This window comes from Sciurus carolinensis, chromosome 15, assembly GCF_902686445.1.
Source record: "Sciurus carolinensis chromosome 15, mSciCar1.2, whole genome shotgun sequence".
NCBI classification, from domain to species: Eukaryota; Metazoa; Chordata; class Mammalia; order Rodentia; family Sciuridae; genus Sciurus; species Sciurus carolinensis.
In genome coordinates this window covers 36,149,591-36,165,043 of record NC_062227.1, presented here as the reverse complement: position 1 = coordinate 36,165,043, position 15,453 = coordinate 36,149,591, and the positions used below count along the sequence as shown (strand labels likewise).

General features: G+C 37.9%; 2 protein-coding genes across 4 annotated transcripts in view; one reads left to right on the top strand and one right to left on the bottom strand.

The window, feature by feature from the left end:
• Window positions 1-7,880, bottom strand: part of Psma8 (proteasome 20S subunit alpha 8) — an 80,468-nt gene extending 72,588 nt beyond the window's left edge. The window contains exon 1 of the mRNA XM_047526744.1: window positions 7,301-7,880. Coding sequence (XP_047382700.1) covers window positions 7,301-7,327 — 27 coding nt within the window. The 5' untranslated portion in view covers window positions 7,328-7,880. The remainder of the gene's footprint in view (window positions 1-7,300) is intronic.
• A 347-nt stretch (window positions 7,881-8,227) lies between these two features.
• Ss18 (SS18 subunit of BAF chromatin remodeling complex) overlaps window positions 8,228-15,453 on the top strand; it is a 78,213-nt gene continuing 70,987 nt past the window's right edge. For all 3 annotated transcript variants that reach the window (XM_047526613.1, XM_047526612.1, XM_047526611.1), the window contains exons 1-2: window positions 8,228-8,381; window positions 11,657-11,733. In XM_047526613.1, the coding sequence (XP_047382569.1) occupies window positions 8,313-8,381; window positions 11,657-11,733 (146 nt within the window). In that variant the 5' untranslated portion in view covers window positions 8,228-8,312. The remainder of the gene's footprint in view (window positions 8,382-11,656; window positions 11,734-15,453) is intronic.

Below are 15,453 nucleotides of genomic sequence, written 5' to 3'. Positions count from 1 at the left end.
AGAAAGTGGAAGGTAAAAATAAGAAAGATAAAAATAGGGGCTGGGGCTATAGCTCAGTGGTAGAGTGCTTGCCTGGCATGTGTGAGGTAGTGGGTTTGATTTCAGCACCACATAAAAATTAATAAATAAAGATATTGTGTCAATCCACAAGTAAATATATTTAAAAAAATAGAAAATAAAGAAAGCTAAAAGTTGGGTTAATGAAAAAGCTAATAAAATTAATAAATACTGGGAAACCAAATCAAGAAAAGAAAGTAGGTATGAATAATAGTAACAAGAAAACCTTTTTGTAACTTAATGACAATAAACTGAAACTTTAGATGAAATGAATAAATTCTTAGAAAAGCATCAAAAAACTGACACAAAGAGAGGGTGGTAAGATATGTCTCTGTCTCAAATCTGTTAAATCCATAAATAAAAATACTACCTTAAAGAAACTCTTGATCCAGGAATATCATCACTTTTGAATCCTATAAAACTTTTAAGAAACAACACCAATCTTATTCAAATTCATCAAGAGAACAGAAAAAGACTTCTTCCATGCTTGTTTTATGAAGCAGTGTAACCTTAACAAACCTGGTATAGGAGAGGAAAATTCCAGACTACTTTCACTCATGAATGCATATAAAAATTCTAAGCAAAATAACAAATAGAAACAAAAAATGTACAAATATATATGTGTATCACAAGTTGAATTTATTCTATGGATTAATCAATGAATGTAACTTACCACAAGTTATATTTTGAATTTGAGGCGTTCCCCCAAAAGTTCATGTGTGAGACAATGCAAGAAGGTTTAGAGGAGAAATGATCAGGTTATGACAGCCTTAATTCAATCTGAATTAATTCTATGCTGGGATTAACTGAGTGGAAACTGAAGGCAGGTAGGGTGTGGCTGGAGGTGGGGCATTGGGGGCGTGGCTTTGGGGTATATATTCTGTATCTGGCAAGAGGAGTCTATGCTGTCTGATCATCATGTGAGCTGCTTCCCTCTGTTTCTCTCCTCCACCATGATGTTCTGCATCACCTCAAGCCCTAAGGAATGGAACAGGCTTCTATAAACTGAGACCTCTGAAATTGTGAGCCCTCAAGTAAACTTTTCCTCCTCTAAAATTGTTCTTGTCAGGTCTTTTAGTCACTGCCACAAAAAAGCTGACTTAAACACCACATTAACAGAATAAAGCAGGAGCTGGCAAAGTACCGCTCAGGGACCAAATCTGGCCCATTGCTTTGCCTGTTCTTGTAAATAATGTTTTATTGGAGCACAGTCATGCCTATTCTTCTTTGAATTGTCTATCATTGCTTTCCTGCTAAAATGGCAAAGCTGCATAATTATAGCAGGGCCTGCATAGCCTACAAAACCTAACATATTTACTATCTAGTTCCTTACAGGAAGTTTTCTGATTCACAGAATAGAGGGGAAATTTTTACCAACAAGTGCAGAAAAGCTTACAATTCACCATCTTGTAGCAATCTCATTGACTCATAACAGTCTAAGAATAGGAAGAAATTTCTTTAATGTTCTATGGTCTCTTACAAGAACCCTTCATGAGGCCCCAAGTTCCATCCCCTGTGGTGGGAGTAGGGGTGAATTAAGCCAGGCACAGTGGTGTATGCTTTTAAGTCGAGTGACTCAGAAGGTTGAATTGGGAGGATTGAAAGTTCCAGACCAGCCTGGACAATTTAGCAAGACTCTGTCTTAAAATTTTAAAATTAAAGGGACTGGAGATGTAGCTCAGTGGTAAAGTGCCTCTGCGTTCAATCCACAGCACCAGAAAAATTTTTAAAAAGAAATCTTAAGTAAACATCATATTTGATAGCGAGGTGTTGGAACTTTTTTCATTTAAGATCAACAATAACCAGGGGATAGTGCACAACTATATCTCAACAGTTTGGGAGACTGAGGAAGGAGGAGCTCAAGTTTGAAGCCAGCCTGGACAATTTAGTGTGAATCTGCCTCAAAATAAAAATAAAAAGGCCTGGATTGGGAAAGTAGTACAGCACCCTTAGGTTCAATCCAAGTACCAAAATTTTTTAAATTGAAAAAATATATTTTAGTTTTTGGTGGTAGGAAGTGTGATTTTAGGGTCTCTGGAGGTTGCTTGTACCTTTTGAAAGGTCCAGGAGGTGGCCAGAGTGGTGGCACATGCCTCTAATCAAAGCAACTTGGAAACTGGGAGGCTGAGGTAGGAAGATCCTCAGTTTCACGTCAGCTTGAACAATTTAGTGAGTACCTGCCTTGAAATTAAAAAATAAACAAACAAAATAAAAAACCATCTGCTCTGACAGCTAATGGAATGTGTCCTTGTGTTGAAAAGTCTCCAAATTTTCATATTTAATCAGGTAAATAATTGGGAGCTGTAACCTACTTAAATAAAGGATCTTTGAGACACACAATATTTTTTAAGGGTGCAAAGGGATTCCGAGGCCATAATGTTTGAGAATCACTACCCTTGGGTTTGCAATATTATGCTTTTTATTATCATAGATTTTATCTTTTTATGCTATAACCCTTCTTCTATCATCTTCTTATTTTCCTCCTTCTTCTTCTTTTTATTCTTTGTAGTGCTGGGAATTGAACCCAGGGCTTTATGCCTGCTAGGGAAGCACTGTACTACTGAGTTACATTCCCCTATTATTTTTCCTTTAAGGAAAAAAATGTGATTGTTGGTTTAGTTTAATATATATTAGGACAGTAGTGTGCAATATATTCAATAACATCAATATTTTACTACATGTTGAATTCACAAAATGATATATTGGAAAACAGTGTATTAGTTTCTTATTGCTTTTCTAACAAGTTATCACAAACTTAGTGACTTAAAATAACGTCTTGGGCTGGGGAGATAGCTCAGTCGGTAGAGTGCTTACCTTGCATGCACAAGGCCCTGGGTTTGATCCCCAGCACCACAAACAAAAAAATGTCTTTACATATTGTTTTACGGTTTGGTAAACCTGATAGCTGGGCTAAAATTCAGGTGTCAGCAAAGCTAGCAGTGTCAGAAAGCTAGCAATGGCCATCTTCCTCAAGATGCCATCTCTCTGATTCTGACTCTTCAGCCTCACTATTCCCTGTTTAAACCCATGAGATTTCATTGGCTTCACCTGGATAATCCAGGTTACTCTTCCCATTTAAAGTCAGTTGGTTAACCACCTTAATTCCAATTTGCTATGTCACATAACATAGTCAACTGTTGTCATTTTTGTGAAATTATTCTATCTGCCACACCCATTCCTAGGGAAGTTAGTTAACAATATATTATAATCTTCTCTACAAATTATGAAGTAGTTAGAGAGCAATTGTATTTTTTTACTAAGGACAGAGAACATACTAAATGGCAGGGGAGAGTACATTTGAACTCTAAATTCTTGCCAGAAAATTTCCTAAGAATAGATTCACTAACATTTCTATTCTTGAAGTGTACATTTTTCTCCTTATTACCTTTTTATTTTTGGTGGTACTGGGAATTGAACCCAGGGCTTTGTACATGCTAGGCAAGTGCTCTACTACTGAATTATATCCTCAGCCCTTTTATTACACTTTTATGTACAAATCTTATTCTTGTAATTTACAATATCTCATATGTTTTTTCATAGTTTATCTGTTAAAATTAAAATAATCTATATTGAAGAATCTAATGTAAGTTAAGGCAATCACTAGCACACTAGCTAGTACATAATAAATGTTAAATAAATAAGCACTGATGGAGGATGTTGCTATATATTTATCATATTGAGTTAAGTTGGATGAAGCTATCCATAGAAACTATGTATTTTTCAAAAAGCAATACATTTTAATGTCATGAAACCTCAAAATATAATTGATTTGATTCATTCTTAATTCACTTAATATTTGATAATGTAAGAAGAGGTAAAAATGTCCCAGATAGGCTATGTTATAATCTATGTCGAATGAAATTTGCTGGAGTATTGAAAATAAGTCTTTTATGGAGAATTGTGAAAAGCAATTTGTTCTGCCTAGAACAATGATTATATAAATATATAGACATATGCTGCTCTCCTTACAGTCTTGAAATCTGTGGAAGCCACAACTCAAATTGACTCATCAAATGCCACAGAGACTGTGAGCAGAAATATTTTGAAAGATATTACCTGAGGGATTTTGCTCTGAGCCCAATTATGGGCAGACAGGCTGGGTCTATGCCTTCCCAGTGTATTCTAAGAATTTATGGCAGCACAGGGGCTTAAAATATCAGCAAATTTGGTAGTACAGATGTTCTATTAATTATAAAACAATAAGTGTTAAAGAAAGTCTTGTATGAAATCAAAGTTATCTCCATTATCTGCACACACATGATTTATTTGGGGAGGGGATTAAGGTTTTTAATCCCATGATTACAATTTCACTGAATATTGGACATTATCCAGGAGTACTTCATCAGTTCATTGAAATATATTTAAGGAATACAAACAACTTCATATAAAACAAATTAAAAACTGAAATGTGAAAAACAAGCAATTTTCTATAGCTATACTGTAAAGTACTATTTCTATTTTCAATTTTTTAATCAGTCTGCTATACATTCATTAACATGAATAACCAAGAATGAATTGTTAATACAGATTACTTATTCTGAGTCACTTTATGCATGCCTCTATTAGGATTATTCAGAAAAAATCTCCCACCTTCAGACATCCTTCAGATGTCTCTTTCCAAGAGTAATCTGATGGGTCTGATTTTTTTGTCTGGGGAGATGGTTAACTTGGGAGCTAATTTTTAAGTCTCCAGAGTCATTTTCCAGATTTAGGCCAACTTTCCATATTTGTTCTCCATTTCTTTCTTAACTAAATGCTGGAGGCTCTTTATTTTCCTTTTCCTTCCAACTCTTCTATCAATCTACCTTGAGATTGCTCTTAAAACTAATGGTGAAGTGAAACAGGATTTACTACATTCCTTAAGAAACCTCTAGCTCAGGCCTCCCCATGATTTCAATCTTCCTTCTCTCTGAATTTTCAATCTTTGCAGGTAAGACTGAGTTTTACCAAGGAAGCCTGAAAGTGAGGCAAAGTTCTTTTAAGTGTCTTCTCTCAGGGAGATCATCTGCATTTCTGACTGGACCTTTTAGCTAGTACCTTCCTAGAGATTTCATGTAATGGGACACATAGAAAATGATAGTATTTTTTCCCCAAGTCAAACTGTACCCAGATTTATTAAAAATACTCTTCATAAACAATCATGGTATTTCATGTAGGCAAATGGGTAGGCAGGTGTTAACACTATACCAGAACTTTCAAACTCCCTTCTTGGAGGGACTGCCAAAATCAGAAAGCCACCATAAAACCCAAAGGAGCCTTCATTTAATGTTCTGAATAGGAAAAGTTTAGATTGAGGGTTGACATTTCACGTTTAACACATTAACAACTTTTTATGAGCTGACCCTGACTTTCAGGAAATGAAATGAAAATGGCAGAATTATCGATCTGCAGATTCACAATCTAGAAAAGGAACTGCTGCACCTTTGAGGGACACCATCTCTATGATGTCACTGGAAAGTCCAGGTTGCCAGACCTTGATAAAATTGGTGATACCAACTTTTGGGAGTCAGATACCAACAGGTTTCTGGGTTAAGTCTATGTCAATGTCAGAGAAGGAGAGAAGAACATAAAGATGAATTTAAGTTAGAAAGTGATTGTATTTTTAAGGCATACATAGAATTACAGAAAAGGCTGTGGTTATTCCTGCATGGGTGCTATGAGTGCCCTAGGCCCTATGCTGCTACTATGAAGGAGTAAATATCTCAGGAGGACCTATAAAACCTATTCTTGGTGGATTTGCCTTTCCCTCTGTTGAGAACTTATAAAGAAAGATGTTACCTATCTCTGGGTGCCTCCCTGGAATGGGAATTCCATTGGGAGATTTTTTTTTTTTTTAAACTGTGATGAAGAAATTTAGACAGCTGTTCTTATGTTGCTTTTTAAGATTTCTAGATTATCTGCCAAGTGGATATAATTGGAACAGTTAGATTAGGATTCATTTTTCAGCCAGGCATGATGGAGCACGCTTGGGATTCCAGTGACTCTGGAGGCTAAGGAAGGAGGATCTCAAGTTTAAAGCTAGCCTCAGCAAATTAGCAAGGTCCAAAGCAGTTTAGTGACACCCTGGCCTCAAAAATCAAAAATAAAAATGACTGGGTGTGTAGCTCAATGGTAAATAGCCCTTGGGGTTCAATCCCTGGTACCAAAAAAGAAGAGAAAGAAAAGGATTAATTTTTCTTGTGGTACTGGAGATTGAACCAAGATGTGCTCTACCACTGAGCTACACCTCCCTACCCTTTTTATTTTTCATTTTTATCAGAGTCTCACTAATTGCCCAGGTAGGCTTTGAACATGTGATCCTCCTGCCTTAGCCTCCTAGTTGCTGGTAATACAGGCATGTACCATCAGGACTCTGGGCTTAAACATTATTCTTAATAAGGTACATTTATGTAAACAAAACATGACCTTGAATACTAGGTGTTAGACTCACAGCGCTAGTGGTAGACATGAATTGATTTCTATTCTGAATTCAATATAAGCTTTTTTTTTTTCCAATTCAGTTCTGATTACATAAAGTAAAAATATACTAGTGTTTTCTTCGAGGCTTAGAATTCTGAAGAACATTTGCCATTCTAAGGGAACTTCCCTTCCTTTATTTTTAGAATGGCTTGAGTTTTTTTCATCCTTTAGGTTTCAGTTTAGAGATGATGGAGGCTAGGTGCAGGGAAGCACACATGTAATCCCAGGACTAGGGAGGCTGAGGCAGAAGGATGACAAGTTCAAGACTAGCCTCAGTAACTTAGCAAAACCCTGCCTGGAAATTAAAAAAATATAAAAGGTCTGGGGAGGTAGTTCAGTGACCAAGTTTGAGTGAAATCCCCAGTGCTCCCTGCCCCCTATATAAAGACTTCCAACATTAACACACATCACTCTCAGTCCCTTGTTTGAAGGTCTTTCTTTGGACTTTACATATATACATATTAACTTTGTTTCTGGTCTGTCAACCCTATTCAAATATAAGATCTTTGAACACAGGTTCCTTGTCCAGCTCTTTCAGTTGTGTCTACTGGTACCTAGCATAAAACCTGGCAAAGACAACACGCTCAACTTTGCTTAAGCTTATGCAAAATCATTTATTCGAAACAAAATTTAAACATGTATTTGTTTTTTTTTCTATTTAACATATAAATAGATATTGAATTTTGAATCTCAATGTTGGGTAACATTTTATATAAACTTTTATTTTGTGTTATATGTTAGTCTAAATTTACAAAATAATTTAAAATCCACAACAACACATTACCTGCATTTGCCTGTGTTCCTTACTCATTTGAAAACTTTTTCACCCTTCACTCTGACTTGAAGCCTAGCAGCTTGGTCGTAATTGACAAACCACTGAGTATATCACTGGAAACCAGAAGAGCAGGCGTGATTTCAAAGCTTGATCCCAAATTACATGAAATCGACCCACTTCTCTGCTAGCCGTGTTGGACGACTGTCCCCGAGTACCGGACACAGCCTTGGTGTCCCGATTTTGGGTCAGCGTTACTTTCCAACTGTTAGACACGACTTGAGTGCGTGCGAGGCTGTGGACTCTGAGGTGCGCTTTTGGGGCGTAACCGAGCCATTTAAACCAGCGAATCCGCGTTCACCGACTTCTTCCACCTCTGGTTCATCTCGGCAGATGCTCCACGGATCTGCACGAACTCCCGAGTCCAGACCTTCCTCCTCCCCTCTCCCGGCTGCCCGGACAACTCAGGGCCGCCGCTTCTTCCCAGGAAGGGTGAGGATGAAGTTGGAAAAACTGAAACTAGGTCTAGAACAGAGCACCGAAACGCAGCCCGGGGGCCGCTTCAGGGAGCTGGGGAGGGCAGCGAGCAACACCCGCGCGAAAGGGGCGGGCCGGCTCGGGCCGCTCGCATTTCCTGTGACAGGGGCTGCCCCAGCCTCTCCCTCTCCCGCGGCGGCGGGACCATTTCCTGAATCGCTGAAGCGGAGGGAGGACTGTGGCGCGGCTCTACCATTAGCTCAAAGGGACGGGGGGTGCATATTAGAAAAGGTCGAGGACGCTTGAGGGCAGTCAAGAATGAAGAAGTTTTTTAGGGACTGTATTTTCTGCAAAGCTGTCAGAAAGAAGATCTCTATGGGCCAGAGTGCCTCTTTGACGACAGACCGGCTGGGTGTTTACTCGGTACTGGAGCATCCCCCCTCCCCGCATTCTCGCGGTGGTTCCGCCCGAGAGGCCGGCGTCTTTCCCCCAGTTTGCCGTTCACCCGGAGCGCTCGGGACTTGCCAATAGTGGTGACGGCGGCAACATGTCTGTGGCGTTCGCAGCCCCGCGGCAGCGAGGCAAGGGGGAGATCACACCCGCCGCGATTCAGAAGGTGAAAGCTGGCGGGGTCGGGGATGCCAGGCCCATCCCGCCTCGGCTAAAGACCCCGGGGGCAGGGCCGGACGGGAGTGGGCCGGGGGCGGTGGCGGAGGCTGTGGCGGGCCTGCTGGGAAGCGGCGATGTGTGGGAACCCGAGCCGCGGGCTGTGCCTGAGTGGGAGGCTGAAGAGGGCGAACCGGTTTTTTTTTTTTTTTTTTTTTTTTTCCACGGAGTCCTTCGCGCTTTTAGGCTCTTAGAGGCACAAAAGCCCAAGCAACCGCCGCCCGATTTCTCTAGGGATGGGGCGGCGTTCGGGCGGCGGGGCGCGTGCGCCCGCGCGGGGAAGGGCAGTGTGTTGGAGCCTGCGGCCCCGCGCGTCGCTCAGAGTTACTTTGGCGTCGCCCCGCCCCGCGCGCGGCGGCTGCCTAGTACAGACCCGTCTTCTGGTCGCTGCGCGCGGAGGTAAAGTCGGAGCCCCGCAAACTTCGACCGACTTGGGGTTCTCAGGAGAACTTAAGAACCTTAATGTAGGGTCTTTGGAGGCAGACGAAGAAGAACTCTAGAGACTTGGGGTTCCCGGGGCCCCTTTCTGCTTTTCTGGATCACCCCTTGTTCGTTTACATCTGCCGCAAATATTTCTGGAGTGCCTATTGCAGGCTTTGGGGTTACTGTGTGAGCCGTGGACTCTGCTTTCCTGGAGCTTGCAGTCCAGTGGTGGAGACACTCATGACCAATTACTTAAGTCGTGATAAAAACACAAGAAGCTGCGTTCTGTTTAGAAAAGCTACCGCAGTCGCTGCGGTGTTACTACCAATTGGGGATACAAAGATTCTTTATTATCTTCCTCCCCCTTGTTGCCTACGGAGCACGACAGCTTTGTAAATTGTAGTGGGCCGGGCTTGGAAAAGTTACTTGCTAATTTTAGTAGTTTATTTAAAAATATTTCCATATTTTTTCCCCTGCACTGGAGCAAGGATGAAAATAGAAGAAAAGTCAACTTTTAGTACCACTCAGGGCACCATTGTGTGCCCATAGAATATGTTAATCGGTTTCTGTTTACTGTCAGATTCTTTGTGGTGTGGCATTTGACATTCGCCCAACTGTTGCTTTATTTCATGAACAAACCGGCTTGTTAGTGTCTGGAAAAGCAGTGCTTTCCTGTAGTGCACTGGACTAAGCCTTTAGCCTGGCAAACTGCGTCAAGTACACATGCACACAAAACACATTTCTGGAGGGGTTCGCTCTTATTTTTGGACTCTGTTTAAATTCTGGAATTTTTCTTTTTTCCTACAAAGTTTTTCTTACACAAGTCTTAAGCTGTTTATCATGGATGATTAATTTAGAGGATGCTGATCTATTATTTTTCATAGTGACATGAGAGGAGAAAAATTGATTCCAAATTCAGTGCCTTATCTTTAGTGTCAAGTTGATATTATGTATGAGACAGATAGTCTAATGTCAAGTTTGTTAGATTGACGAATATACTGGAGAAGATACATTGTGAATTCACTAAATTAGGGATTGGATTAGGATGTTCAGACATTTTAAGGTAAAATCTTTTTTTTTTTTGGCATCCAGAGATTGTATTTATTACAATCTTATTTGATAGGAAGTCCCCCCCCCCCCCCCAGTAAGGGAAGATTGTGATAAAGGTGCTGGAAAAAAAGTCACAGCTAATGTTATTTATTTGCTTATTTATTTTGGTACCAGGGATTAAACCCAGGGGCTCTTAACCACTGAGCCACATCCTCAGCACCTTTTTTATATTTTATTTAGAGACAGGGTCTCCCAGAGTTGTTTAGGGCCTTGTTAAGTTGATGAGGTTGGCTTTGAACTTGAGATCCCTCTGTCTCAGCCTCTCGAGCTGCTCGGATTCCAGGTCTGCTGCACCCAGGACTGCTAATGTTAAATGGTTCTTTTTTTTTTTTTTTTTAATTTATTTTTTCAGTTTTCAATGAACCTTTATTTTATCTATATGCTGTTGGGAGAGTTGAACCTAGTGCCTCATACATGCTAAGCAAGTGTCTACCACTGAGCCACAACCCTAGCCCCCTAAATGGTTTTTTTTTAAATGAAAAAATTTTTTATTATTTAGATAGCGATTATGGCATTGTGCTCTTATTGAATCTTCGAAGACTGGGATAGGTTTGTAAGAAACATCTCTTGATCTTAAAGCTTCTGGAAACTTAAGTGGTTTGTTCAGGACAGCAAAGCTGCCACTAAACCTAACTGACCTTTTAATTGCCACTATCAGTACTCTTTACATGAGAGTGACTTATTTAACCTTCAAAGCCAAGATAGCTTAGAATTGTTATAAGAAGAATAAATTGCTATTTTTATTTGTTTTTAAATTTTGAGACAACTTATATCTGATAAACTTACAGGTCTGTATTAATACACATGCATAGTAATCATTGTAGTTTATTATTATACCTATTTGGAGAATTATAAAACCATACTGGTGTAACACTTGGAAGCTAGCCACTACCTCATCAAACCTCTTGAGCTGAAGTTTTCATGTATTTACTTAATTCTGGATAAGGACAGACTTTCTCCTTACTATTACAAAGATGTAGAATGATGTAAAACAGAATGATGCAAAGCCAACTTGGACTTGGATTAAATTTTAGTTGTAACTGGCTAAAACTACTATTACAAATAGCAAAGGTAATTAAATTTTTGAATATAAAAGAAACTTGAATTTTCCCTTCTGGACTTCAGTTAATACAGTGGGAGATAGATTAGAATAGAGATATTAAAAATTATTGATTAAGTATGATATCATTCCAAAGGTGAAAAATGTAGGTTTTTTTGTGGTGAACTGTAGTATGTGTAGGACAAGACCTAAATGAATTGTTTCTGAATAGATAAAGCATTTCTAGAAATCTGAAGGAAGAAATATACTATTTAACAGATTGTCTATATGAACTATGTATTGCATACTTTTACAGAAGAGATTTCTTTAGTGTGTAATGAAATTTTATATATATGAGAGCTAATTCACTAATCTCCCTTTATAATTTGTTATTAAAATGAATTTTAAAATATATCAGCAGGAAGCAACATTAACAAAGAGTATTTTTAAGAGAATTATGTTTTTTATGTTTTCATGTTTGCTTAAATGATTTTAGAATATATAACAGTTGTTTCAGGATAACAGTATATTGTTAGGGGGTTCACTTTAATGTTCTTTTATAAACAGTATTAATGCCCTCCCTGAAATTTTCTAGTTTTTTATTTTACTTGATAGACTAGGTTTACAATAAACTTTTTCTAATTTTATTTCAGATGTTGGATGAAAATAACCATCTTATTCAGTGTATAATGGACTATCAGAATAAAGGAAAGACTTCAGAGTGTTCTCAGTAAGATTGATAAGAAACATTTTTTTGTATTCATTTTTCTATGTTGGTTTTTTACTTCTTATTTTAAAACAGCTTAAATTAGAATTATTTAAAGTGTAAAGTATAGTGTTTTAAAAAATTTTTGTAGAGTTGTGCAGTGAATTTTAGAACATTTTCAGATCGCAGAAAGAATTCTCATGTTCTCTGGTAGTCATTTCCCACTCTTGTCTCTAATCTTTGAACCCCAGATCTACTTGCTATTTGTATAGATTTTAGATTTGCCTGTTGAATCCAGACAATATGTGGTCTGTTTTGACTTGAGTTTTTTCTCATGGTGTAATGTTTGCAAGGTTCATCCATGTTGAAGCACATTGTACATTATTTGTCAGTGACGGACATTTGGGTTGTTTGTACTTCTTGGTTTATGATACTACTATGAACCTATGTGTACAAGTTTTTATGTCTTTCTTGATATTTTACAAATGAAAAATTCCTTTGTGAGGGAGATGGGTGTCAGTTTACTTACATTTCTTACCCTGTTTCATAAATAATGAATTCAAATTTGTGTATTGACTGATCTGTGGAAAAGTTAGAAATTTATATATGTAGTATGTTTATTTGCTTCTATGTATGTAGATGAGAAAGCAAAGCCTATATTAAATTTAATAAATAATTGGTTACTTTCTTAATTTGAAATGATATGTCTGAAGTAAATGGTACACCCTGATAGAAGCTGATATGGTAGAATAAGTTGAATATTTTATCAAGCATCTCTGGAGTAGCGTTGTCTAGTAGATATGTAAATATGAGCCACATACGTAATTTTTTTTTTTTGGTACCAGGATTGAACTCAGGGGCACTTAATCACTGAACCACATCCCCAGCCCTTTTTTGTATTTTATTTAGAGAAAGGGTTTCACTGAGTTGCTTAGTGCCTTGCTGTTGCTGTGACTGGCTTTGAACTTGTGATCCTCCTACCTCAGCCTCCCAAGCCACCGGGATTTCAGGTGTGCACCACCACACCCGACTCACATATGTCATTTTAAATATTCTAGTAGATGCAGTATGCAAGTAAAAAGAAACAGGTGAAATTTATGTTAATAATATACTTAAACTTGTTTCCAAAATAATGTCATTTTAATATGTAATCAATATAATAGTATTGTTGAAATATTTTACATTTCTTTTTTCATAATCAGTATTCAAAATTTGTTGTGTATATTACTCTTAACACATCTCATTTCGTATTAGCCACATTTCATTTAGTCTAGTACTGCTGTATTGGACAACACAGCTTTAGGATATCTTATTGAGACCATGTTTTGGGATACATCTGTCTTGTCTTAGAGATCTTACTGATCTATTCCCAGGCAGACATTCCCAGCAACCTCTTGCTTTCTTTTCCTTCTGTGCTGGTCTCTTGGTTATCATTTGATTCACTCTGTATTAATTTCAGGTCTTCATTACTTTTTCTTCTTTCTGTAGAACTCTTTTGGAATTAAAAAGTCGTATTTGTTTTTTGTAAAAACAGAGTCAACCATATGTGATGGTGCTTACCTTTAATCCCAGCTACTCAAGAGGCTGAGGCAGGAGGATCACAAGTTCAAGGCCAACTTAGTGAGACCCTATCTTAAAGTAAAATAAAGGCCTGGGGGGTCTGGGGGTACAGCTTAATAGTAGGATGCTTACCTAGCATGTGCAAGACCCTAGGTTCAATCTTCATTACTGTAAAAAAAAAAAAAAAAAAAATTAAAAATCAAAATATAAAAACAGAGAGGATAAAACCTTTTTACTCCCACTGTCTTATTTCCCTCCCTTCCATAGATAATTTTTAATACTTTAGTATATATTCTTCCAAAAACTTTGCTGTGCATTTATACTTATGCATTCATATTTATATAAGCAAACACATATAAATAGTGTTATTCTAACATTTATGTAGATAATAGATTTATTGTTTTTGTGGTGCTGTGGCTTAAACCCAGGACCTTGCATCTGCTAGGCAAGTTCTATACCCTGACCTGCGTCCCTAGCGCTAGGTTACAGTTTTTAAATGGAATTACTGGATCAAAGACTATGCAAAAAGATGGTATTGGTTTGCTTTCTCTAATCAGGTTCTCAAGAGTTCTGGTTTTAAACCACATCTGCCAGCAGTGGGTATTAACCATCTTTTAAAAATTTTCGTTCATTTGATTGGTAAAAGGTGGTATCTTTTTAAAGAAAGTATTATTTTGAAATAACTTTCACACTAATTAAAGGTTCAGAGATAACATAGGAAGCTAGGAGTGGTGGTGCATGCTGGGAATCTCAGCAGCTAGCAAGGCTGAGGCAGGAGGATCACAAGTTCAAAGCCAGCTTCAACAACTTAGCAAAACCCTAAACAACTTAGTGAGATTGTGTCTCATAATTAAAAAATAAAAAGGGGTGGGGATGTGACTCAGTAGTTAAGCGCCCCTGGATTCAATCCTTGGCACACACACAAAAAAAATTTAATTTCTGTGTCATGTTCACTGAAATTCCTCAAATGATAACATTGGCCTACTTTCTCTTTCATTTTTTTCTCATATTTTTCTGGACATTCGAGAATAATTGTAGATATGATTCTTTCTTCTTACTTTAGTAATCTCAGTGTTTCCTGAAAACAAGGACATGTTCTTAAATTGCCAGAATGAAATTGTCAAAATCAAGAATACAATACTATTAGTCAGTCTTAAATCACTTTTTCATATTTTGCCAGTTGTCCCATTAGTGTTTTTCTTCTGGTCCAGGGTCCAATGCAGGATCAGATATTGCATTTATTTTCATGTCTTTATACTTTAATTTGGAACTGTTCCTCTGTCTTGTTATACTTTAATCTAGAACTGCTCCTATCTATAATGAAGTTGATGTTGAAGAATATAGACCAGTTGTTTTGTGAACTGCCTTTCATTTAAAAGATTGTTGTTTCTTCAGGATTAAATTCACACTATGTACTTTTGCTAATAGTACCATAGACATGATATTCTGTCCTTCTTAGTTCATTTTTAGTTTGTCCCAATATTGGTGATAACTTTGACTTAATATAAGTAGTGCCTGCCATTTTCTCTACCATGTAGTTACTGTCTTTTCCTTTGTAATTCATACATATCTTGATGGGAAAATACTTTGAGACACACACATGCTCTTTATTATCATACTTCTACACATTAATTTCATCTTCCAGTGATTTTTAACTGAAGTAGTTGTTGATATAGTCGTTGTCAAATGGTGACTAGACCCATCCTTCCTTCTGTATTTATTTGGAATCCTACTGCAAGAAAGGTATTTTCCTTCCCCTCCCCCAATTCATTATTTCATTCCTTTATTTATATCTGAAAGGACTTGCACATTTTTACTGTTTTCTGTAGGTTGTAATTAATTACTCTAATAGTACTAGTCTTTCTCTCTTTTTTTTGAGGGGCGGGTGGTACTGGGGATTGAACTTAGAGGCACACAACCACTGAGCCACATCCTCAGCCCTATTTTGTATTTTATTTAGAGACAGGGTCTCACTGAGTTGCTTATCACCTTATATTCGCTGAGGCTGGCTTTGAATTCTCCATCCTCCTGCCTCAGCCTCCAGAGCGGCTAGGATTATAGGTGTGTGCCACTGAGCCCAGTGGGACAGGTTTAGTTTCTTTTCTTTTTTTTTTTTGGTACTGGGAATTGAAACCAGGGCTGCTTAAGACTGGGTCACAGTAAATTGCTTAGGGCCTTGCTAAA